Raw genomic sequence first — 26617 nt, forward strand, 5'->3', positions numbered from 1 at the left:
AGTGGCTATAATATCTGCTACGATATTAAACGTAAATTTGATAAACCCAAGATAGAAGACTTATCAGCGACGTTGTCATGTAAGGACAGAACGTAAAGATCTATAGTTAACTTATAATTGAGCAACCAATGTGAAAATTCACAAAAAAAAAGCCTAGAACCAGAACCAAAACGCAAATTTGCTTCGAGATTAAAAAACAATGTGCCGAATGTCTGATAATTTATACGTAATTATCACAGTGTATAAAATTATGAAGAAATTATTTGTATTGCTTATAGAACATTTTATTTTGGAATACACGTAATACAAGGTCTTTCTTTTGATCTTATACTCAATCCGTTGTAATCCTACTGATTGATATTACTTTTATTTATGTGAATGCACCAGACCAGCATTCTGTATTCGAAACTGTTATTATGACATTAATAGAAAAGTACAATGACGGGAAGTATTTGACTTCTAAAAAACATAATATTCTGTATAAATATTTCCTGATTTTCACACAAAACACATTTGACCCTTTTTTATTATTATTTCCTTGAGTAGAGTTTACATTGATGATAAATGGTCATGAAAATATGGCATGGATTTTAGTCTATATTGTGTTTTTTATTTTCAGTACTATACATGCAAAAACTCCCTCTTACGGAGTCAGTACTGCACAAACAACAACTCATACTCCTGGAGTTTGTTATGGATACGGCAGGTATGTTATCTTCAATTACTCCCAGAAATAAACAAAAACACAATAAAATAATGGAAGAAAAATCTCACATCCATTATAAATTCAATCAACGGAAAACAACTCCAGGTATTATCGTCGCTTTCTTGATTCAACACTATTGTATCTTTTGTTTTAAAGCTCTAACAATATAATTGCCAAACAATAAATTTCTATTATCTAATCATACTCGCTCCTTTCCCATTTTCATCATTCCAATAATTATGTACAATTTCCCCATAAAATACAAATGTGTTCTTGCCATTATAATATAGGATGGGCAAAGGTTATTCAAAAATAATTTTGATCACTCTAATTGCGGTTATGTGATTAATCTTTGCTATCACGTTAAAGAGGGTGAAGTTCTTAACATTACAGAAACATAAATAGAAAAAAACAAAATTTACACAAATACTTGTGACTTAACGATATGAATAGATTGTTTTCTATTCTTGTATTTGCATGATAATGAACAAATGTACAGTACTTTCGTCCCGGTGTCTATGGTTTTTGGAGACAATGTTAATTTCTTCCTGCTTGTCATCTCAAATGCGTGCCGTCATTCGTAAGTGTATATAGTTACAAAATGTACAAGATAAATACGAAGATTAATGTACATGTAATTATGAAGGTTTGTGGACTTTGTGCCATTAACACAGCAGTATTTCATTGCACCATAGACTAGATTGTTATTAAAGGTTTTGTTTGGTGTTCTAGTTTTCATAAATTTTAATAGTCCGTAATTCACGTTTTCAATGTGCTCAAAAAGCTGCTTGAGCTCTTCATATTAGTCGGAAATAGTGTTTGTTTCAATTTTTTTACAACGAAGTGTAGTCTTCCATTTTCGAACGTCAATGATTTCAATATACAAAATGTATTTCATTCTGATGGAAACTGTGTTGCAAACCTTTCTATAATGTAAAGCAGTAGACGCTTATCCTACCTAAGCACCCAGTGTAGGTCTTTTCAAGTTCATACAAATCCCTAGGTTTATTTTTTGTTTGTCACCTTGCTAATCGAGTTTAAAGATTCAAACATCCGTAAACTATTGTCGCCTTAATCTATAGTAACTTTTCTTATTGGAACTTATACTGTATACCTTTTTTTCGGCAGGAATACATACTTTGACATTTATTCCAATAGAAAAATTATTCCAGAATATGTCTTCCATTTGGCACCAAAACACCACCCATTCCTTTCAATTTACATATAGGCATGTTTTTATTTGATAAATAAAGTGTTTGAATCAAAATTTCTTCAAAAATATTAAGTTTAAAAGAAGCTTCTTCCTCCTGTATTTTTTTTTATAGGAAATCAGTTTGTATTGTATAAAGCAAAATAAGTGTTTGTTCTGACCACCCCAACCCCTTCACCCTTTTTCCAACCCGAAGATAAATGGTCGATACATGATGTTATTGAATAACTCCTATTCATTTCAGTCAATGGCATTAATTATATTCCGTAATATATTTCCGATAGCATAACTTAAGGTATATAGGGTGTCTTCCTCCATCTTGGATTTTGAAATACCAGAAAACAATCGGTCTAGATCTTTAAGAAAATGTGCAAACTTTGAAATTAGTAGGTAATTCATGTGTAAGAATTTTCATTTCAATATAGAAAGTGACATGTTTTATCATATTTATGGTTGTATTTTACAAAAAACAGAATACTTTTGTTTGATTCAATTTTTTCCAACTTTGCCACATAAGGGGAGGCAACTCAAATGTAAGGGCAGATAATTCAGATAAAGTTACTTTTACAATAGAATGTGTTAGGAATTTACCTATTTTATTATGTAGCAAGAAAACGGGTCCCGTGACCCCATTTTTTCTTTTTCTTATCTGAAAGCATATTATTTGAGCTATCTTCTCATATTTTATCTCAAAATTCTATGGTGTAGTTTTCGTTTTATGGCAGAAAATTGGGTTTTCCATGCATAATCTATACAAAGTCTGTCAATTTTGCACAACCTGTAGCGTGAAAATAAGCCCCGTGACCCATTCTTTTTATTATTTTTTTTAAAAAAGCATGATATAAACTACATTTTGGCAAATTATTAAAAAATTCTATGGATTATAATTTAGACACCCCATCTACCTTAATGTGCATAACCGATTTTGGACAATACTATAAGTTCGACAATAAAAATAAAATTCCGCGAATAATACTTCGCTAGATGATACCGGCATTATGAACATAACGTTAACAATACTAAGTAATAGCCACAAGGGTAGGGTTCGTGTTGCTCAGTCTTTGGTTTTCTATGTTGTTTTGTGTACTTTTGTTTGTCTGTTTGTCTTTTTCTTTTTTAGTCATGGCGTTGTCAGTTTATTTTCGACTTATGAGTTTGAATGTCCCTTGGTATCCTTCGCCTATCTTCCACAGTACGCCAACGTCTGATAACAATAATATGCTACCAAATACATGTATTATAATATCTCCGAACAACTACCTAAGCATGAAAATGTCATAGTTACAATGATAGTTTTAATCCTACATCGGAGGCTATAGCTTATGGAAATCGAAGCTTTGAATGTGTGTATGTACTTTGTGTGCTAATGAAGAAATTATTTTGTTCGCAAGACAACCAGAAAGTTGGAACTTACAAAAGTCTGTTTATTTGAATTTCATATTCAACTAGTAACAATATGTTCATTCATATAACTATCCAGCAATCACAAAATGAAATTGAAATCCAAAGGAATATGTTAAACAAAACAAAAAACATATGACCACTGAAATTGCAAATTTATCAAGCTTCAAGTCTTAAACTATACAAATAATGGTAGTGTTGTTGAATGACATAATATAATCCTGACACTGTTATTCTGGAAAGTCATTTGTGATGTCTTTTTATTGTCGTTGACTTGTCGTATTGACTTATTTTACTTCAAACGTCCATTTTAAGAAATACTATATATATTAGACATGGATAAGGTTTATCCAAAAGGATATATTTACCCTCATTTTCGACAAGACCATGGCTCATATAATTTTTTGCCTTGTATTAATATGTTATATTAGTTTGATTATTTCAGTACACATTTTTTATGTCAAATTTCTTTTCCCAAGAACTCGTCTATGTTTTTTTTTCAGAATTTATCGAAATGGTCTTTACATGAATGTTATCCTAGGGAACTGTTGCAACAATTTTTACAAGAAGAATGGAGTCTGTGTTGGTAAGTTAAAACTATATTTGACAGTCAACATACATGAATGCCTGTGTGTTTTTTTTGTTTTTTGTTTTTGTTTATTTCATAGGGTTTTTCTTTACATTAATACGATACATGTTCAAAGTTGTTGTTAAAATAAACATTGGCATTATAGCTCTGCATAAACATTGGTACAATTTTTATGTGGTAGATAAAAGGATAATATGAATTTTAAAAATATCGGAAAGAACAACAATTTAATAACACCATACAAAACTACTACGCAATTCCCCAATAAAAGACTTATCAACAATGACGAACAACTCCAAGCAACACATTATTCAAACAGCATACACGTTTAAGGCACGACATGTGGTTAGTAAAGTCAATGAGAAGTATGCACAAAACTCCTCTTGGTCTCTATGGACCATATAACGTTTACCATCCAGATGACAAACGGGATAACCACTTACTTAATCAAGTCACTTACAAATGAATTTCCAGTTTATAATTCCAAGTATTTCCCCTGATGAATCGTTACAATTATTGTCATCTAAATATATTTCAAAGTTCCCAGGTCGATTCGTAAAACAAATATTAGTTCACACGACGACTTATTCACAGGTGTTTTTCCTACAGTTATATTAAATACCACAGTTGATACTTTTAAGAAACTGCCTATAACGATATTTAAAACTAGAAGGTGTTTTCCTCTCAATCTCTCTATACCGGTATATCATGACCAAACAGATTGCTTTAGAATGATTTTTGTAGATAATCTTGAAAGTTCTCATATGATCGCAATAATATACTTCGTGGAAATTATACAGTTCTATTTTCATTGTTCATTATAAAACTTTATCAACAAGATGTGGTCAAGCCTAACATTAGGTGACAAAAGCATAAACACACATCAATGGAGTGTGACTAATTATTTGTCAATCAGTATACATAACAATAACATAAGAAATACAAAATGTATCATTGTACATGAACAGGTATACAATACCATTTTATTTGCCTCCACATAAAAGACAAACGTAATGTAATTTACAAAAACATATATAGTCTCTCTTTCCTCTGATTATGAACTTTCTTGAAGTAAAGAAATAACATATAATAGTATGTATGTTTCTAAGATTATGTTATGAAAGATACAATGAGATAGTCTGTAATAAAAGTCATAAAAAGCAACTTAGTATTGGAGTGGACGATTGTCCTATTTCAATCCTTAGAAATAAAACAAAATGCATAACGTGTCGGTTCCTTTAAACAGTCTTAGGCCGTGTTCACATTGAGCTAAACTTGGTGTTGTGTGGTGTAAGTGTACTCAACACTTAAAATTTACTTTACTACGTTCCCATTGATACACATCAATGTTTACATGTAGTTTAAAACAGGTTTTGACTACATGCAGTCGATGTAATAGTTATACACCGAGGGATAGGTGTGTCTGGATAAGAAACCACGACGGCCGGAGTGTGTATAACTAACTTACACCCGGTGCTAAACCCTATATTTGTTAACATTGATTATTAAATGAAACCATGATTTATAAGAATTTTTGTTTTGTTTTACATGAAATCCCACTAGTAATCTTACTTTGGCTATCATCGTTCAAACTGACAAGTGAGTAGATTTTACAAATGTCAAAGTTGCTGTTTTGCATATTCCCGTTAAATCCATGTGCTAATATGGATCAGCAGGTCAAGGTTGACCGTTTCGTGATTCTTATTACAAAACAAATGCATAGCTCCTTGTATGCAGTTGTCAATATGGACGGGTATAAGACGGACGACATTTTGAGTCAAGCGTTGGATTTGGTAGAAGAGACTAAAGATAAAGGCTATATTAGAACCCAAAGTACTTATCTGTATCAGTTTATTGAAGGTAATCATAAAATTGTATATGTTACGGTTTGAAAAAAAAGACCCCCCCCCCCCCCCCCCCCTCTTCCCAAGAATAATTATAACAAACATTCATGTTCGGACATACTGAGGGATAGGTGTGTCTGGATTAGAAACCCGACAACATACAAAAATACAAATTGAATATTAAGGAACTCCCTTTTTGGGGGCAATCAAGGGGTGGGGGGGTGTCCGTGAGTTAGAATCCCCGTTTTTTTAAGAGATATATGACTGGGATCAAAAATTCTACCTTCAAGCAAAGGAGTATTTAAAGGATTTGTTTTTATTCAAAATAGATGCTAAATATTTTTTTCGAGTAGAAGAGTCTTCTTTCTAGTAAGATGTGTGCTTTGGGGCGAACCGGAAAATAATAATTTTCAAGTTTTTTTGTTAACCCTAAAGAGATTATTTTTTTGTTTGCACTCAATGCGAGTATACAATATGGTGTTGGTACCAACAACTATGTAGCTGGTATTTTCTAAACAATGCCCGTGATATAAAAAGTTCCGCTAAGTTTACACCAGTTGTATGCTAATAGATGTGTTTTCTTAATATCTTGAAACAACTTGTAGTGAACACTAGCTATTTATAATTTCTTATGTTCATGCTATTTATTAAAAAATCAATTTCTATTGTTATGAATAGCAATGAACTGTGTTTATGGGATGTAGAAGCAGGGGTTTCAAGAAACCCCGCTCGTCACACCCTGTGGTCAAAATCCATTTTTATTCGTAACAATAGATGTATTCAATTTACACTTGTTTCAGAAATAGAAACTGTGAAGTATAACAATAGAACTGGGGTGTAAAGTCAATGTAGGCCTTGTGTGGGTTAAGTGTACATCACACTAGATATTAAGAACGTGTATTTTATTATGAACATTTAAAGACGTTACATATATTGAATAAGAATTATTATAGTAATAATATGAATTAAGTTATTAACCTATTTATATGACAAAAACTAAAAGAATGCTCAGTTAAACATATGATAAAAGAGGTAGGGCCAATTTCCCGTGAGTTTTTTTCATTTGATTAGCTAGGTAAATCATGTTTTTAAATAGCCCGATAGATACTAATTATAGTATATGAAAACACGTCACATCATCTATTTTCATACCTTCAACAGGTATTCCTACAATAATCAAGGCCAAGACTATTGATTTTTTTTGTTTATCAAAACCAATACTGATTTTGTTTGTAAATGCCCCTGAGGAGCAGTAAAATATGAATTATCAACTAATAGATATTCAAAATTAGTTTTGTATTAAAAAAAACATGGTGCATCAGTTAGCGTGTTGATGTTAGTAGGTGATTTGTAGCGTACATGTATTTCACGGCTTTGTTTAACTTAAAACTAACAAAATATTAAACAAGAATGTGTCCATAGTAAACGGATGCCCCACTCGTACTATCATTTTCTATGTTCAGTGAACCATGAAATTGGGATAAAAACTGTAATTTAGCATTAAAATGAGAAAGATCATATCATAGGGATCATGTGTACTAAGTTTCAAGTTGGTTGGACTTACACTTCATCAAAAACTACCTTGACCAAAAACTTTAACCTGAAACGGGACAGACGGACGAACGAACAGACGGACGAACGAAGGGACGGACGGACACACGAACGAACGGACGCACAGACCGAAAAACTGAATGCCCCTAAGTGGCGCATAAAAAAGGGGGTTAAATATAAATACAAGAAACATTTAATAATCTAATTAATATCTGATATAAATCAGCTAATCTGATTCAAGATCGGTCTCTGTTTTAATGCCAAGAAGCCAAAAAATATCGGACGCATTTAACTGGGATGTTGTTTTCCTCAATCTGGATGTATCTATATCTATACACTGTTCCAGCTTTTAAGGTTTACCGTCTATATGAACCGGACAACAGCTTACACCAGTTGGTAATAGAACGGCTTGCGTAACAAACACACGCAATCTGGTCTTTTCTGCATGGCATTGTTCCAAATGGATCGACCCGATGTTGTGATACAGATTCAACACTTTCTTGATGTTTTACCTACAGTCACGATTGGTAGTGTAATTGGTTTTTTCTGTGGTGTTTTTTCACTTTCTGGTGACTTAGGTTCCGGTGTAGGGACAATGTAACAATGCCAGTACTAGTATCTACACAGTTGGTGGATTGGCGATAAAATTACTGTCTGCATTTGTTACATATCATACCATTTTTTAAAACGTTCTTGTTCAAGATTTATAAAAAAAAATTTTGTTGTTTTGAAATTTTTCTTCTATGGCCTTTTTTCGTTATGTGTATAACACACACAACATTTGGGTTGCATTGCTATATAATCAATTCTCGTGTTATTGGTTATGTACAAGCACCTACTTCAGTGTGACTCTTTGAATTAAACAAACATCCGAAAAAATGTGATAGAAACATAACATTTTAATATTTCAACATAAAAAATCAGAAAAATTAGCGTGAGATTTGAACCCCATCTTAAAAACAATCCATTATTTACAGTTTTAAGCGCTACCGATGGAGCCACGGCGACTCTTGAAAACATAGTCGATATTAAGCATCTATATAGGTAAAATTTAGTGATGTTCCACTTTTTATTAAAAAAGTTGGTTTTTTTAGGTATTAAGGACACACTAAACCAATTTCATTTTTGAGGGGAAAAGTTGTATAAATTACAACAACAAAAAACATAACTTTGTTTTGGTTTGAAGTGTCCTTCTAGGGAGATTCCCTATTTTTCCAACCTAAAAACACGGTAAGTTCCGCATATTTGACTTTCATCCTTTTTTGGAGGTTAAATTAACTATTTTCCAGTCATAACATAATACATAAAAATCGAGATACTGACCAAAAAACATTTTTATTTCATGTTTTTATCGTAAATTTTATTCTTTCAGCACTTTTTGAAATTGGCCCTTCTGTGAAAAAAATTCAGGGGAAATTGGCCCTACCTCTTTAATAGCCTTAGTGGGCCATTTGATTTTCAGTGAAAGGGGGGATTCTTGCTGATAGAATATTCATTTTACACCAGTTGATAGTACGGCTTATTTAGTTAGCGCGAAAAATTATTTTCACACTTTTTGTGCAGAACTATTTCATGCAAAGTCCTGCATTTTGAAGGACAAAATATTCATTTTCATCATGTCTTGGACAAGGTTGTTTTTACAGTTAGAACCAGTCCAGACCATTCATTTCCAAAATGTCCCCATTGGTGACTGGGGAATAGAAATATGATCACTTATGTCTTCTTCCGATTGGCCGCAAAAGCTTTGCCAGAGTGGGGCGTCCGTTTGGCTGTGCGGGATGTACAAGTATGCAGCCACGTCCATTCATAAAAGGAACGTTACATCCGATGCCTCGTATAGAGAGTGTGCCACGCACTCTGCACGTTAAAAACATTTGCATCAACTCTTTGAGAGGTCTGTAGGTGGCCTGTTGCAAGTTAGAATTTCTGTTAGAGTGGGGCGTCCGTTTGGCTGTGCGGGATGTACAAGTATGCAGCCACGTCCAGTCATAAAAGGAACGTTACATCCGATGCCTCGTATAGAGAGTGTGCCACGCACTCTGCACGTTAAAAATCTTTGCATCAACTCTTTGAGAGGTCTGTAGGTGGCCTGTTGCAAGTTAAAATTTCTGTCCCAATCCTATATAATCTCATTTTCCAATGGCAGTCCAAAATTGCCCCGATCTTCATCTCGGACGGCCTTCATTACAGGACCTACTTGCATTTATTGTGAATTTGTTCGCGTCCTGAACATGCATGAAATATTAACCACTGAACGTGAAACAACCAACAGTCAATCAATCAATCGATCAATCAGTATTTAATATCTTGTTTCGCCTATTGTTACATTTAGCCTGCGTAATCGTGACATTTTTAGGACTCTTAAAGTTCTTAAATTCAATAGAACGAGTTTCTTAAAGGTACCGACCATACATCTTCGTGGGACAAACCATTTTTTTATATACGTTCATGAAACAAAAAGTTCAATAATATACAGGAACATTTTGTAAACTCCATGTTGAATCTCCCCGTCCTTCGTTTTCATTGGAATCAAAAGATTTGTCTCACTTCTCTCCTGAAACAAATATGTTTTTTTTCTTAAAAACGATGGATTTAAACAATTTATCTACTCCCCCTCCAAACAAAATAGAAAAAAATATAATATGAATTGGTCTGTGCCTAACTGATACAAAGGTTTACAGAGACATTTTTAATTCATTTCTATGTAATGTACATGTTAATTACGTGTACATGTTGTTTACTGGTGTGAACAATTTTAATGTACAGGTAGTTAAAACCGATGTACAGATAAGAACAAATTTAATGTGAAACCAGTGTTCATTACATGCAACTAATTGTAAACATGTTTAGAGTATGCGAGGTTTGGTGTGAACACGGCCTAACCCTTCAACTTGAATGTGGATGTTTAAAAATGAAGGAACGAAATACACTTGAAAATACGCTTTTGAGATCGGTACCCTGTTTCAACACTGAACATTACCGAAAAAACGTATAAGGAAACTAGGACAGTTTGATCAGTCAAAGTCTTTAGATAGACTCGATTAAAAAATGGAGAAAACAAAAGTTTTAAATACAGGGTAAGAATGCTAATAAAAGCAACTGTTTGGCCCATGAATTTAGCAAAAAAAAAATACATTCTTCAATCCTTTTAAAAAATCAATTTAGTTGATAGAAGATGCTACAATTTTTTTTGTCACTGCTATCTGGGATGGCTTTATAGTTATAGTAGTGTATAATGTGGTTTTCATGTCGTGTTTAAGGGATGAGTTCGTAACGACATTGCAATGTTACATTATCAACAGGAAATGACGTCATAAAGGAAGTGATCCATCAAGGATCGGAAGTAGGACTTTTGCATGTGCATGACCAGAATTAAGTATGAAAGCCCAAACCTCGGATTCTAGAAGGGCGTCGGGAATTTAAATTTTGTTTCCTGCATTTTGTTGGAAAGGAGTGGAGTGAGAATTTCCTGCCAAGTTTTCGTTTGGAATCTTCGGTTGAATAGGATATGTGTATGTATGCATACTTGGTTACAATAGTTAAAAATCGTGTCAACAAGTTCTGTGTCTGAACAAATTAGTTTTAATTCCGGACGTTCGTGCATTCAATAAAGTCCATGTTTTCAAGTTCAGTGACGGAACAAGATCTCACCTTTGAAAATGGAAATCATGAAAGGACTTGAAAGGGTTGTCATGGTTTAACTTTTATAAGATTTATTTATTTTGTTTGTGTTAAAAGCATAACACTCATCAGACGTTGGTGATGACGTGACTTGTTCAAAAGTAACTTTATGTCAAGTGGTTGTATGACGTCATTTTCGTTCAGTTGAAAAACTGGGAAAACGTAGTCCCCTATCAGTAACACAAAAAGATTAAATCAATCTGAGTTCTTCGCTGCTCATTATTAAACCTTAAACATCTTATACATTAAACACAGCTGCCTTGGGTTACTCGAATAAATATGAGGAGCAGTTTTGAAAATCTCTGAAAAAATCAGAAGCCGCTGGGAGCTTCTCTTAAAATAACTGAAGCACTGTGGAGCATCTTTAAAAATATTGGGAGCAGATTGGATCAACTGGAACAATATTGGGAGCAACCGGAGGCAACTACGTCAAAACGTGTCAACAGAAGAAACTAAGGTGGAGAAGAATAGTTCGGGGGACTCTATGATGATAAAATATGCTATATAAGACATTCAAGCAAAAACCAATTAGCTTTTCAAATTTCCTCGAATAATCCGTATGTCTAAATGATATGCCATATATAACTGAAGCCCGCCTCCGAGTTTGGGATTTTCTCGCTGTGTTGAAGACTCGTTGGTGGCCTTGTGCTGTTTGCTGCATTTTGGTCGCGTTGTTGTCTCTTTGACGCATTCCCTATTTCCCTTCTCAATTTTATGGCTGATTCTATTTCAATTACTACAAAATTTCACAGAAAATAAAGAGAATAAAATAAGAGCACAGCGAGGATTTCAGAATATCACGAACCCAAAATTATCATATATATTTGACTTTGAAAAAATGATTAATAAAAGGTTGGTTCATTATTAGTTCAAGAGTTAAGAGCATATTATATAAAATGCATATATGCGTCATATGTGGATTTAACTCAACGTCAATTAAATCTTCATGGATTCCACACAAATAAAAAAGTATGGAACAGTAGATAGCGGGACAGAGTTGGAATCAGAATCGAGGTCCAATTTGGAGTCGGCATTTGATTTAGTCATAGACGTTAACTCTTTTAAAGAGTTCGACTAATATTTTTTAGATATTTCCTTTTTGAAAATACAGTACTATTTAGATGTTTTAATTGCAGTCTATTCAGTACTGCTCAGTAGCTTTTCATACAGTATGTTTTATTTATAGACATAACATACAGAAAGAATCTAAAAATGAGATTATTTTGGATTTGTTTTTCTTAAACACAAAAGTTTTAAAGGCCATTATATGAATACTGATAACTAAAAGACTTATTTTCAATGAGTATCGGAAGGAGTATATATAATTTATTAAACTAGTATAATTTATTCTCGAGCAGATCTAACCACATTTCCATAGCATTTTCCGAACCATATAATATAAACATTACTTAGATTGTGTTTTCCAATCGGTACAATGGACTACAATGCATGATTGAATTACTACGATTTTACTATAAAACTTAGGAACACGTGAACTTAGGATTCTCCAGTTTTCATTTAATAATATTTATCGGAATCTTGTATTTAATATTTTTGTTTATTTTTAGAATACACATGATTTAATTAGCATATTATTCAATTCGCATGCTCTGATAAAAAAAGTGTAAACCACCTCCAACATATATCATTGGACAAATTTCCTCTTGTTTTGAATAGTACCAGTGTGTCCTGAAACATGTACTTAACAATGAAGTGACCTAAAAAATGAAAACAACACTCAGTCTGTATAAATTTCTTACGTGTGAAGCGTTTTCCTGTATTTACCTTCATCAATAACGCTCAAAGCCGAGAATAAAACTTTTGAGAATTATTTAAACCAAGATAGGATTGTTGTGCTGATAATTACTCTAAATATCAGCACAACAATGTTAAATCTGCAAATTATATATATACATATGCACACTGTAAATCTAAGTGTTAATAAATAGAACACTGCTTGAACGCTTTTTTGTAACACTTTTTGAACGTGTAATGGTGTTCCAAATGTTTACACTAGTGTTCATCAATTGAATGTGTGGTGTTCAGTTTTTAATGCCTTTGTGTTTCATTTTTGAACACTTGATGTTAGAGTTCTTAACACTTAGTGTTCAACGATTTAACGTGTCCGAATGTTCAAAATCTTAATACGTCGACGCGTTCAACAGCCATGTAACACTTTTTGAACACATAGAACATGTTTAAAGCCAAAGTGTTAAGATTCAGAACACCAGACGTTAACTTTCAGAACAGTTGACATAAGTGTTCAAAGTGATGGTGTTCAAATGTGGAACATGTTCTATTTTCAAGCGTACATAATTTTCCACAAGTACTCAACTTAAATAAACTGTTATAAAAACTATATTCAATCAGGCAAAATATAACAATAAAACATATTTTAACAAGTAATTCTTTATGTAATCAAATGAGCATATTATATGTAAGAAAAGTACACCAGATACCTTATGATATCACAAGTAACAGTCAGTGAAATCACATACATAATGTTTTTAAACAGACTTAATATGTATCACAAATAATGATTTTCCTCTACATGACTAGATAGTTGCAACATCATTTGTATCCTAACCAAAAAAGCATGTCAATGTGATAATTAGATAGTTTATGATATAGGTATTTGTCACAATGAAAGTTTAAAAGTTTGCACATTCCAATAGTTCTTGTACGATCACATACAACGTACGCTCCACTTTTCAGTGCATCTTCACTTAAAGCTATCAACTGGGTGGCATTTTATGTGTTGTTATCAACTTCCAATGTCAAAATCCTCCACAACAATGAATGTCTATGAGCCTATATATCCTGCAAAATAAAATTAAAAATTAATAGAAGAGAGTTTTTCATAAAGCATCAAATTATGCAATGCTTGTTATGCTTTAATGTCGATATATACTAGTGTACAAATTGATATTCTATAGCAATGAAATGCAAGTTTTGACATTATAAATTACAAAAGTCGATTTCTTGACCTAAGGTGAACAGATAGAAATGATACACCCACATAAGCTATTAATATACATATATTGTCATACCTTTTTTCGACATCTTTCTTTTTTCCACCACTATATAGCATGCAGAATGACCTTTTTGGGATTATTGGCTACCGGTTCCTAATTCAAACATTTTAATCTAACGATTCCTGCAAATAAAAAAAAACAAATGCATTTTCTAAGTCAAAAATGGTGTTCCAAATGTTTGCACTATTGTTCATCAATTGAATATGTGGTGTTCAGTTTTTAATGCCTTTGTGTTTCATTTTTGAACACTTGATGTTAGAGTTCTTAACACTTAGTGTTCATCAATTGAATGTATGGTGTTCAGTTTTTAATGCCTTTGTGTTTCATTTTTTAACACTTGATGTTAGAGTTCTTAACACTTAGTGTTCAGCTTATGTATGTGGATGTCGAAAATCATCATTTATTCTGTATAACATACAGACTGTTTATTCATCAGTTTAGGAAATCATCAACACAGCTGACAGGTATTTACGTTTATATCTAAAGCCCGTTTTTTAATTCGTCTTTTATGTTGAATATTGAAAATTTGGATATAACAGTTATGAATATTTGACAAATATATATCTGGCATGAGAAAATAACAAGGAAGCCATCGAACTACCTATGGAGATTATTCTAACTTGTTACTTACTTCTTTCGTGTTCATATGGGATAGAAGTCCCTTCTCCAGTTCTCTTTCGTATGTGTATCCATTCTTCGTTTAACCGCCTAAATCGCCAGCCGATATCTGTTTCCGGTATTTGGTATCCTGGTATATTTTTTTTAACACGAGGTGTTCAAAATTTCGAGCGATTTGAACACTGATTGAACATGTAATGTTAATAAAATGAACGGATCATGAAATAAGATAAACATCGACATATTTTTATTACGATATTATCATAACAGGCCTCATTGATATGCATAATTATGTCACTTATAAGTAAAACTAGTATATATAAATAAATAATAAAATAAATTCATAAACTATACATATATGCCAGCTTGGAAGTTTAATATTTCATAATTACTAAAATATTAGCCAAAAATTCACAAGATCATCATCCTGCGTTTACATTCATATTTTTTAAAGAACTTCTTTTTGAATTTGCCAATTGGAAGGATAGAAAATCGGACAAACGACTATCTTCTTTTTTAGATCAGAATTTGAACACCGGTGTTCACTGCGTCTGAACACACATGTTAATATTTTTAACACAAACGTTAAAACTTTGAACACGTCTCTAAGCATGAACATTTGACGTTAAAATATTGAACATTCGGTGTAAAAATTTTGAACGCGTCCGGACGCGTCAGGCGTCAGGTATATTTACAGTGCATGTATTGCATATGTGACAATATTCTCATTGTAGAAGGCCGTACGGTTGCCTATAATTGCTTACATCTACTTCATTATAACTTTGGTGGATAGTTGTCTCATTGGCAATCATACCACATCTCCTTATTTTTATATAAAAATGTTGCGAATCGAGGAGTAGCAAAACAAATTGATTTAAAAGTTATATGTTTACAGGACAATTGAAGGTTTTTCTTCCTTACATATTGATTTTAAAGCCTACATGAACCTTTATATAGATGTGCAAAAGCAATGCCAGAAGAAAACTTATTTTCCACAGATTCCAAAAATATATTTTCTTTTTAATGAGAGAGATGATAATCTACTTCCGATCAAACAGGCACTACTGATGTCAACTTATTGTTTATCTTTGACTGATTCCAAAAACATATGATTTCACGGCCTCTGAAGAGAAGCGAAATAATAAAAAAACAGCTAATGTGGTTGTACATATATGTATGTACATACATGTACCTTATGTATATACCTTATGTAAAAAATGTTCGGTTAAAAAGAATGAGTATCAAAAGCGCAATAATTGTTCGATATCAAATAACAAATATCGTACCGCCATATTAGAAAAAGTGACATTTAAGACACATAGGAGACGGAAGGAAAAACAAGTCATAATAAAAGCAAAATGGGGAAATATTTAGTAAAGAAAATTAAATTCTCATAAATTAATAGATTATTTTACAATAGACAATATGTCGAGAAACAAGGTAAAATGCACAAGAAAATCTATTTGATTAACTCCGATTACGTTATACTTTTGGAGGTTTTTTTTTAATAAAACGTCATCCTATTTCCAAACCCTTGCATTCATGGTATACTAGATAAGCGAGGTATCACAAGTGGTATTAATATGTGTTACATGTGTAATAATGATAAGTACAAGAGATCGTAGGTTTTATTCCCGACTGGCTCAATTCAAAGATTTTAAAATTTGTATATGCTATTTCTCTTACAAGCATGTGGTATTACAGAGTACTTAAACCGCATGTACTGGTTAGTTCGGAGTCTAAAACCGATTGGAACCGATGGAAGAGGGGGTTGAGAATAGCCAGAAAATTGGGAGTAAAAAAAGGGATATGCAGAAAGTGGTTTTTTTTTAATAATTTTCGTCTAGGATTAAGGGGAAAGGAGTCAAACGTAGGGGAGAAAATTATGTGTTGGGGAGGGAAGTGAGAATCAGGGATCCCCTGTCCATCTTCTCTTCTGAAATAGCACACCGATTAAGTGTGTTGGTCTGGTACAAAGCAGGGTATATTCAAATATATTCATCATGGTAGCGACCTGAATATGCATTCAATAGTTGTTACTCGAAATTAAGCAGACATTATTCGATCTACCTTTATTCCAAGACTATATTCCAATTAGAAACAACAATTTTTCAGATACAAAAATATGGTTTCTCTTTCCTACATTTTGCGCTGATCAAACATGTCCTATAAGTAGTCTTTTAAAAGTAAAGAGTTGGTGTTTGTTTTTCAACGACATAATAAAAAAAAAATATATATACATGTTTTAGAAAGGTAATAATATGTCTTAAAACAAATTAACTTTTGCATGATTGAAGTAGGTTTGATTTTATACCGTGCACACAACTATGGGTTTTTTTCTGAGCATTTCACAGGTATTTGACTCATGCTTTTTCGAAAATCTTGATAGCAGAATACAGTTTTATAAAGGATGACTGTCTTCTTTTTTCTTGTTTCATGTGGTTGATGTCTCCTGGACATATACCAAAAATATCCATGTGTTCCCCATTAATATAAGGTAAAGTGCGCGTATCGCACTCTTTTTTGGGACGGAAAGAGTTATTCGTAAATTTGAGCATGCATGGTTTGTAAATGTTAACACAAACGAACAAAAAAATAAAATGAACTCTCTTTCAGGCAATCTAACGTGTATGTCACTAAAAAGATGAGTTATTGGTACATTTGTAAATTATCAACACGTATTAGCCATTGCATATGAATCGTTGTCAAGACTTAATATAATGATTGTGCGTTTTATGCAAACAAGAAATGTATTGGCGGGCATAGTCATGATAGTAGTGATAAGTATACTAATTTAAGTATCCCTGGTGAGTTGTTTTGCATGTCCGTAAAATGAAAGATAGTGTACTGGACCTATTGAATTGATAGTTATTTTTAACAACGTATCCTTTATGAACTTCTTTAAAATTCAGGGTGCTCAGACATATGTTTTAATGTAGAGCATTGAAAGGTCCTATGTTTTTAATAAAAATCTGATATGTTTGATGAAAAATAAACATATAGAAGGTTGAATTGAATTGTCTTCAAAACTCTCTTTGTTCTTTATTTTTTTTCCAGACTGTCCAATTGGCTCTCATTCAAAGGGTGGTGGAGGATGTAAAAAATGTGAAAATGGATATCATGGTAAAAAGTGCGCATCGATATGCAGCTGTAACAGTACGGAAAGGTACAATAAAACAAATGAATTTAAAAGGTTTTGATTTTTTGTTTGTCTTGTAATAAAGCTTACCGATTGTTGTAATGTCCTTCTGATCAAGTAGAGTAGCTAACTACGGATACAAAAATAAACAACAAAAAACGATGTTTCCGGAGTGATTCATTCATGCGTCCTTTGATTTTAGGGGCGTTTTACTTTATATTGTTGATTATGCTTCTATGGAAGTCGCGCAGCTCTTAACCTGAACATTGTTATAATTTACCATTTGAAAACTTAATTTGTTTTAAGAAACCCAAACCAAATTATTTCGAATTGATTCGTTAAATTGCATTACGTAATGACAAGGCGAATTCAAATAATCAAATTTAAGGAAGAATGTAAACAAAAATAGGAGCGTTGCTTTGAAATGTCGAAAACATTACTTATTTCAAACTTGACTCATCATTAGATAGATTTTTTGAATTGTTGTTTTAAGACGACTAGAAAAATACGTTCAATTAATCTGCATCATAATTGCAAATTGTTGTTAAGCCAAGTGGGAGCGTTTCCATGTAAAATATGAAAATATTAAATATTTGAAATAAATTGAACAAATATACTTAACTGAAATCAAACGTCATTCACATATAGTTTAGGTCTTACATCCAAATATATAATATGCTACTGTAGCCAAATATGTCAGCCTAATTGTATGACATGTATGACTAACACTCATTTACAAAAAGAACACATTAACATGCAGTATAAATTGCATATGGATCAGGTAAAGGGTTATTGTTTTATCATTTTAAAAATAAGGAGGTGTGATGTATTGACAATGAGACAACTACCCAACAAAGGTCAAATGACTAGGATATAAGCATCTAAAAGTCATAGTATGACCTTCAAGATTAAGCAAAACCCATAACATATATTAAGCTATAAAAGGCCCGGAATGACAAAATTTGAAAAAAATTCAAACAAGAAAAGCAACGACCGAATTTATGCTAAAAAAAAACCCCAACAACAACAAATAAGATTGACAGCAATCTATGACAACCACATAATTAACTTCCCTTTGGTATCTTCCGTCTTTTTTAAACAACGTTGTTTCTCTTATTATATAGATGTGATCATGTGTTGGGATGCGTCTCGATAGACGGTAAGACTTCATTGCCATATTCATGTATGATACATAAACTTTTACGAGTGCGCAAGGTGTCGAGTTAATATTAGCTTGGAGTTGTACAATACTTCTAATATGCACATTTGGATTTTAATGGGCATTTTATGTGTCTAAACATCATAATCACATAAGCGTAGCCGAAAGGCCAGTCTCAGGATATATCTTTTTTTTTAAATTTCAAAACGTTTACCGTGTTTACAGATCACCGAAAGATAACACGAAACTAAAATAAAACAGCCAAAACAAATATAATAGAAACATGATTAGCATATATTACCAAATTAAAGTATTTAATGTTGACAAAATAATCAGTCTCAAAATCTTTGGTGTCTTAATCGAGGAACAAGGCAATAGTTTTGTGTCAGGAATCTTATGTGCTATATATAGAAGAACATCACTATGAAAAAGAATGTACGGAAATGATGCACTACAATATGTTCCTCAGACTATTCCGAGACAACATAAAAAACGACCTACATTTGTATAACGAAACCACTTGTCTCACTTGCAGTTGTGTAATACATGGGTATCCACCTAAATTAAATTATCAGTAGCACCGTAGTTACCGTGTGGATTTTTTTTTCAATTTTGCAGTATATTTGAAGCTATCACCACGAAGACATCATGATGCTTATACTGATAAAAAAAAATGTTCATCAAGTATAGTAATGATAATGCATTTTGAATATAAGTTATAAAATGAAAACTATTTTGAATGCATTTAAAATCAATTTGAAATCTGTTTTTATTCATAATGTAGATAAGACAGGAACTGTTGTACCTACTGATAAAAGGTCCCACAATGACGTCCAGGAAGCAGGTGAGACAATAATATCGATAAAAGATAGCATGAATTGTATTAAACTTAATCAAGATAAACTAGGCTTTCCGTAAATTCATTTTCTCTCTGCGTTTTTGTAAATTACTTTACTTTTTAAAAGTGTTGCCCGGCAGATACTACCAAGTGTACCATATGCATGCTCAAATGTATAAAATGTAACACACTATTAGGATACCTGATCTATGTGAGTAAATACAATTATTAATTAACTACTCTGTTATTGGACTTAATATCATGAAAACTGCCTATGCAATACAAAAGTGTCAACTCGGCCAATACAGAATAACTCGGCCAATATTGATTTTGTTCCGTATTGGCCGAGTTCTGATCCGGCCAATACAGGATTTCGGAACGTCTCTAGTTTTTAGATCGAAAGTCATGATAAACACAAACGTAAAGTACACAGTCGTTTGGAAGACGCAGTTTTATTTTACTAATCATAAACATGCATAAACGTTGAAAACATTCAGTTTGGCATATATTTCAGACGGGAGACGGTCGTATTCATTTAAAAAAGCATTTTGTAAGCAGACAATTGAATTATTTCAGGTTTGGGCAACGATTAGATTATCACAAAGTTCATTTCTTGAGGTACAAATCAATTTACTGTTTATTTTCGCTTCTCATGTTTTGTGTAAGTGTCATTTATCTTTCAACCCGAACCAGGCATATGAATTGTTGAAGGGTGACCTGTAATTGTCCAAATATTCGTTTTTCGGTCAGTTGTTTTATGGATAGTTGTATCTTTTTCAATCATATTCAACTCCTACTTTTATGTTTTTTAAATCATCCTTTTTGTTTCTGCATTACTCATGCAATGGCAGTACCTTTCCAATTACTATTTATGTGTTGCGTCTAAATATGAATTGTAACACTTTATAGTGACTGGAAAGGGTAAAAAAATCATCAGAAATGTAGAAGACACTTGGAAACAGCATCAGATCATTTGATATTGCAGCTTAAAAAAGGGAACTCAGACTTATATAGTTCCACTTCAAGGTAAAAAATGTTAATCTCCTGTGAAATGAAATAAAAGATATGTTAACACTGTAGTTAATTAATAAAGATATCATTACGTTAGTATTTCTGTATTGGCCTTGTTATTGGTCTTATGCCAGCTGTATTGGCCTTCGGCTTCGCCTCAGGCCAATACAGCAAGCCTCGAACCAATAACAAGGCCAATACAGAAATACTCACGTAATAATATCATAATACATCGTATGTCATTTATACAGCTGGGGGAATGGGGTGGGGGGGGGGGGGGGGGGGGGGGGGGGGGGGTCTCATTGGACGAGTGGTCTAAGTAGTCGAACTTAAGTATAACTATAGCCTGTCAACACTAAGATTGTGAGTTCGAATCCCGCACGTGGCAGTTGCGCTCGACTCGAATCTTAACTGACTAGGATTGTCAGTTCTCCAACCAAAGATCGATGGTTCTCTCCGGGCTTTCCGGCTTCCGCCACAAATAAAAACTGACTGCCACATAATAGAACAGTAGTGTTGAAAGCGGCGTTAAACACCAATCAACAAATCATTCATATGTACAGTTGAATGATAAAGTAAACGATGATATGTAAAGTTTTGTATTAGTTAGGTGCAGACCAATCATGATATTTTTTCTTTTTTGGAGGGGGGAGGGAGGGAGTTGATTTTTTAAGGAAAAAATACATTGGTGTCAGGAGGGAAATGAGAGAAATCGCATGATTCCACCGAAGATTAAAGGTCAAAGGAATCAACGAAGAGTTTGAGAAATGTTCCTGTATGTTATTAAAAGAAAAAAAATGTTTGTGTTTCATTAAAGTAGTAAAAAAAAATGGTTTGTCCCACGAAGATGAATGATCGATATCTCAAAAAAATCATTCTATTGATTTGGAGAACTTTCAGAGTTCAAAAGATGTCACGATTAAGCAAGCTAAAATAGCGTAACAATAAACGATAAAAGTATGTTTTAAATGTTTGATTCATTGCATGATTGATTTATGGTTGCTTAACGTCCAGTAACAAATATTTCATGCATGTTCAGGCCGAGAACAAAATAACAATAAATATAACAGGAAGGTCCTGTAATAGAGGCCTTCCGGGATGCAGACGTAGGAAATTCGGACTGCCTATAGAAAATGAGAGTATATTGGATAGAGACAGGCATTTGGCCATGCAACAATTCGATGCACAGAAAAAAAATATATTCTGTAATTTTTCTTATATAGTCTTTTTATTCGGAATCGGAACTGGAAACACCGAATGCTCTCATTAGTTTTGGATTATTTTTAAGTAATGAATTTGTGAAATTCCATCCGTTGTTGTTTTTTTCAATTGTTTCTGTTTGCAACCATTCAAACGGTATACAGTGTTAAGGTAGAATATACAATGAACAAAATGAATTGCTAGAAAGCATTGCGGAGACATCTAATGAACAAATCATCTCCCATTGGTGATATCTGTGCAGGATTGGTTTATCGTCGATGTCACTGTTCTCCTAAATAAAGTATCTTATTTCTTATGAAGCAAGCATATATTAAATTGTGTAAATCAACAGGTCTTGGGATTTGTAATAGAAGTTTCGGTGACTCATGTAAAAATATTCTATTAAAAAATAAATAATGGTTGTAGTGTAAATTTCCACAAGACTAAAAATGCCAAAAGTTAAAAAAAAAAAAAAAAAATACAATCAGACGAAATTTTGCCAAAACAAAAAAAAAAGGTACATTTTGACAAAATTCACCAAAAAATACATAAAAATAGATGAAATATATTTAAGTTCTATTTGAGATGTTGAAGTGGAAGTTCTTCATAAGATGTTTTAAATTTTACACCCAAATAAAAGTAGTAAAGGAACGTTTTATAAGAAATGAATTCGTTTTCTTGATGTAATCAAGGATTTTTATAGTGTATCCAAATCCTTGGTGTACTCAGGGGTGAACGGAATTTTACAATGCATTTTCAACACCGGTGTAAAATTCCGAACACCCCTGATTACATCAAGATAACTAATAATATCATCCATATATCCATACGTTATATTTCACGCGTTTCTGATTAAAGTTTTGCTTATTTACACAAAGCCCCCCACCCACCCCCTTTTTTTTACAAAGTACAATTTTAAGATCGGTCAATAGCTCCTAAACAAAACCAATCAAGGAGAAAATCCAATAAAATATATGTTTTATACAGATTTGAAAATGTAAATTACAAAAAAAATATAATATAAATGCGTGTAGCCGTTATACACATTGAGATGACCCCTTCTTAAAAAGGTTACCCATAGGTATAGATGTACCGGTAAGCGTCGGTAAAGTTTTCGAAATGTCTTCTAATAGAGTTTAACAATTAATGACCCAAGCCAACCAAATATGACCCATGTTCAGTAGTTTATAGCGTGGTCGGATGATGGAAGTATGATAGGCAATGAAATACTTATTGGTCGGACAATACTTTTGTTTAAAAGACGAATCTTTTATTTGGTAATACAAACTGCATAAGCAGGGTCTGTTCCTTATATAAAACTGGTCTAACAGAGTTATGAGAAAGAACGACTGAAATCAACACTTAATAAGTTATTCAGTCTGACGTAAAATGGCTGGCCGATACGACATGCGTGTGTCTAAACGAGCAACATGTTCAGATGCCAGTATAGTCGTCTTATTTGCAATTTTTCCAATTTTGTCCGATTCCAGATTTTGACATTTTGACTGAATTTGATTCCCAATACGGGTAAAACATACATAGAAGATGACACTGATCCTGTCGATGCACCCGGCTCGCTCCGTTTTCTTCGATGAATTGCTTGATTATAGCGGCTTATCGGGGAACCTCTTATAACTTACTACGCAATTGGTTTTGGTTATTTTTTAAAGATCTTACGATGATCGATAGATTTTTACAAACATGTATTTGTTCTTTTTTTCCTTGGTGATTGGTTATCATGAATAACCATGTCTCCTTATTTGTATATTCCCAGAGCCATACCAACATAATGTGTTGGCGGGAAACGTTAGTTAATGAGATGTGCACTGGCTTATAAATTGATTAGTTGTACGTGGCGCCAGGTCTTATTTTTTTTGGCAGAAAGAGATGTATTATCCAATACCAGCTGGTACTCTGAGTTATTTTTTCTCGTATAACCTGACAGGAGAAATAATTGAATGATACATCGATTAAATGAATCAATTCAGGTTTACAGATAAATATTGATTTGAGTGTTTCGTTTCTCTATTTTATACCCACATATTTCGACTTTCTTGACTGACTACTTTTTTTTGGGATTAATTGTAATAATGAGACTGACAAATATTTTTCTTTTTTTTTGTTAAGATAAACAATAACTTTACACGTGTACCTAGCGTAGCCGTGCAGAAAATGCATTTCGGCATTTCTCTCCCAAAAATGACTTGTTTAATGGAATAAAACGTTTGATTTGTAAATTTTCTCTTTTTTCTTTTTTCTCGAGAACAGGCTATCAAAAAATAATCTATCTACTCGATCTATATGTAGAAAATTATGTAAAAATATTAAAATTGGCAAATTTGAATTCTTACCTTTCATACCTTTAGTCTCATTGATGAAACATATTATGGACTCGTCCAGTGTCCAGTTTAAAGGTCGTTTGCGTTACTGTACATATTCATGCACGTTCTGATTTAATCAATATAATTACGTGTATGAAAAAAATAAACAGTTTGAAGGCAGAAAATTAATAATAACTTAATCCAATCAAATTGAAATAGATTCAATAACAATGATCAGTCCACATCATAATAAGACATAGGGGTAAACTGGGTAGGGTGGAAATAACAGATATTGTCAGTTTATTTTTTGTATTAACTAATGAAATTTGTCAACAAAAAGTTTTGCTATAATTTCAAAATCATGTCGTTTTGTATTGGTATAGTTTTCGGATCTTTCATTTGCGTATTTAAGGCAATATAAAGTCTGGGCTTCAAAAGTCTACACAATTATTGGCTTTATACAGAAAATTCGTCCTTTCAAAACATTTAATGTTTCACAAATAATACATGGATACAAAGTAAAATCATTTCTTAAAACACTGCAAAACATTTCATTCTGATTGGTATAGTGGTATTGTCATAAAGTGCGATGAAATGAAACGTGGTATAGCAAACATCGAATTCCCTCACAAAATGTTATCACACACTATAATGGATAATTTAACAGTTTTACAAATATAAACATAAGCTATAATTTTAACTTCCAGTAAACAGCAACGTTGTTACCTACATGACCTGTGTTGCAGTTGGAAGCGTTTTAGTTGTCGTATGTGGTCTAATTGTAAAGAACAGAGAGGCAATATGTCGACGAAAACCAAGCAACAAAGCCATCAAAACTAAAATAAAGAAGAGAAAGTGGTCCAATTTCAGTTTTGGAAAAGCAAATGTGAAAGATAAAAAAGAAAGTTTGTATGCCGATATCAATGAGAAAGACATGCTAAATCTCGACGGGGAATGAATCATAACATTGGAAGACTTTTTCAAGACAATTAGTGTACATATGTGTATATATTATTTTTTTTTTTTTAGTTTTCCTTAGTTTTTATTTAACATTTTTATTACTTGTGTAGATTCAAAAAGATAGCATTCTTTTTTTTTTGCATCAAACATATTTCTCACTTAAATGACATAAAGTTTTTTTTTTGAAAGTTGAGCACAAACTGTTATATTGTACAGCTATACATGTTTTCCTTGTGACAGATTTGTCTATCGTCAGTTATTAATAAATTTGTTCTATTCATTTAAATGTATTACCTTCAGTTGTTGCTTATTTCCACGTCATTTGGATGCTTGTAGGTAATTGTATCTTTAGCAATCATACCACATCTCTTAAATAGCTCCCCTGGCCCAAAGGGCTACGTGAGCTTTTCCCATCACTCGGCGTCGGCGCCCGACGTCGTCTGTTCACTTTTACGAAAATATTCTCAAATGAATTAACTGGATCAAATTTAATCAAACATAGTCACAATCAGCATTAGGGCATCAAATCTTTAAAAAATGTCCAATGACCCCGCCTGCCAACCAACTCGCCTGCATGGCTTCATAGAATATCGAGGTATATTATCATGAAAACCGCTATAGATAGAGAAAAGGTGAGAAATGTCAAGATCTACTTACTGTCCAATTACATTATAACTGTCAGACAACTTTTCATAGTTGTTGTCCCTAAATGACGATTTCACCAATTTTTTTTTTTGGCGTTTTTGCCTATTAACTTGAACACTATTAAAGACAGATAGACACTGTATATAGCAATACAGATCGTTAAGACAAGAATAACTAGTAATTCATTTTTTTTTTTCGGAATTCTTATTTGACTCTCTGTAGAAGTTATTGTCCTTAAATAACAAAATGAATGTTCCTCTTTTATTATTTTTTGCAAAAACCAAAGCATATAGATGCAAATTGAACTGTGGTGTGCTTTTATGTTGCACCGGAAATAATTGAGAAGGGACATAATATAAGTCAGCAAAACGTCTCTAATCACTTTTTTGTACACTTTTCAATTGTCAAACACTGAAACAAGACCTGCATAATGCCAGATAACGAAATTATTTGGATGTGAGTGGTTCACACATTGTTCAGTTGTTTATTGTCATTAGCTGTATAAACATACTGCACTTGGATGAAGGTGTTTGGGTTGATTAACATATGAGGGTTAAAATTATCACCCAAGACGAAGTCGCGGGTGATATTTTTTTTCAGCGAGTGTGTTCATCACCCAAACACCTTCATACAAGTCCAATGAAATGATTGGGGAAAAAACTGCATAAAGTATAATAATATACATTATCATTTCCCCCCTTTTAGTAAT

General features: G+C 32.7%; 1 protein-coding gene across 1 annotated transcript; it reads left to right on the plus strand.

Annotated features, from left to right (window-relative positions):
* Nucleotides 1-553: 553 nt before the first annotated feature.
* LOC127714500 (uncharacterized) lies at nt 554-25553 on the plus strand. Its single transcript, XM_052220572.1, has 6 exons — nt 554-706; nt 3821-3903; nt 17693-17801; nt 18899-18933; nt 19718-19777; nt 25011-25553. Exons 1-6 carry the CDS (start codon nt 558-560, stop codon nt 25259-25261), a joined length of 687 nt encoding a protein of 228 aa, XP_052076532.1. The 5' UTR covers nt 554-557; the 3' UTR covers nt 25262-25553.
* The last annotated feature ends 1064 nt before the right edge of the window (nt 25554-26617 follow it).

The sequence above is a fragment of the Mytilus californianus genome, unplaced genomic scaffold (genome assembly GCF_021869535.1).
Source record: "Mytilus californianus isolate M0D057914Y unplaced genomic scaffold, xbMytCali1.0.p SCAF_9, whole genome shotgun sequence".
NCBI lineage: Eukaryota > Metazoa > Mollusca > Bivalvia > Mytilida > Mytilidae > Mytilus > Mytilus californianus.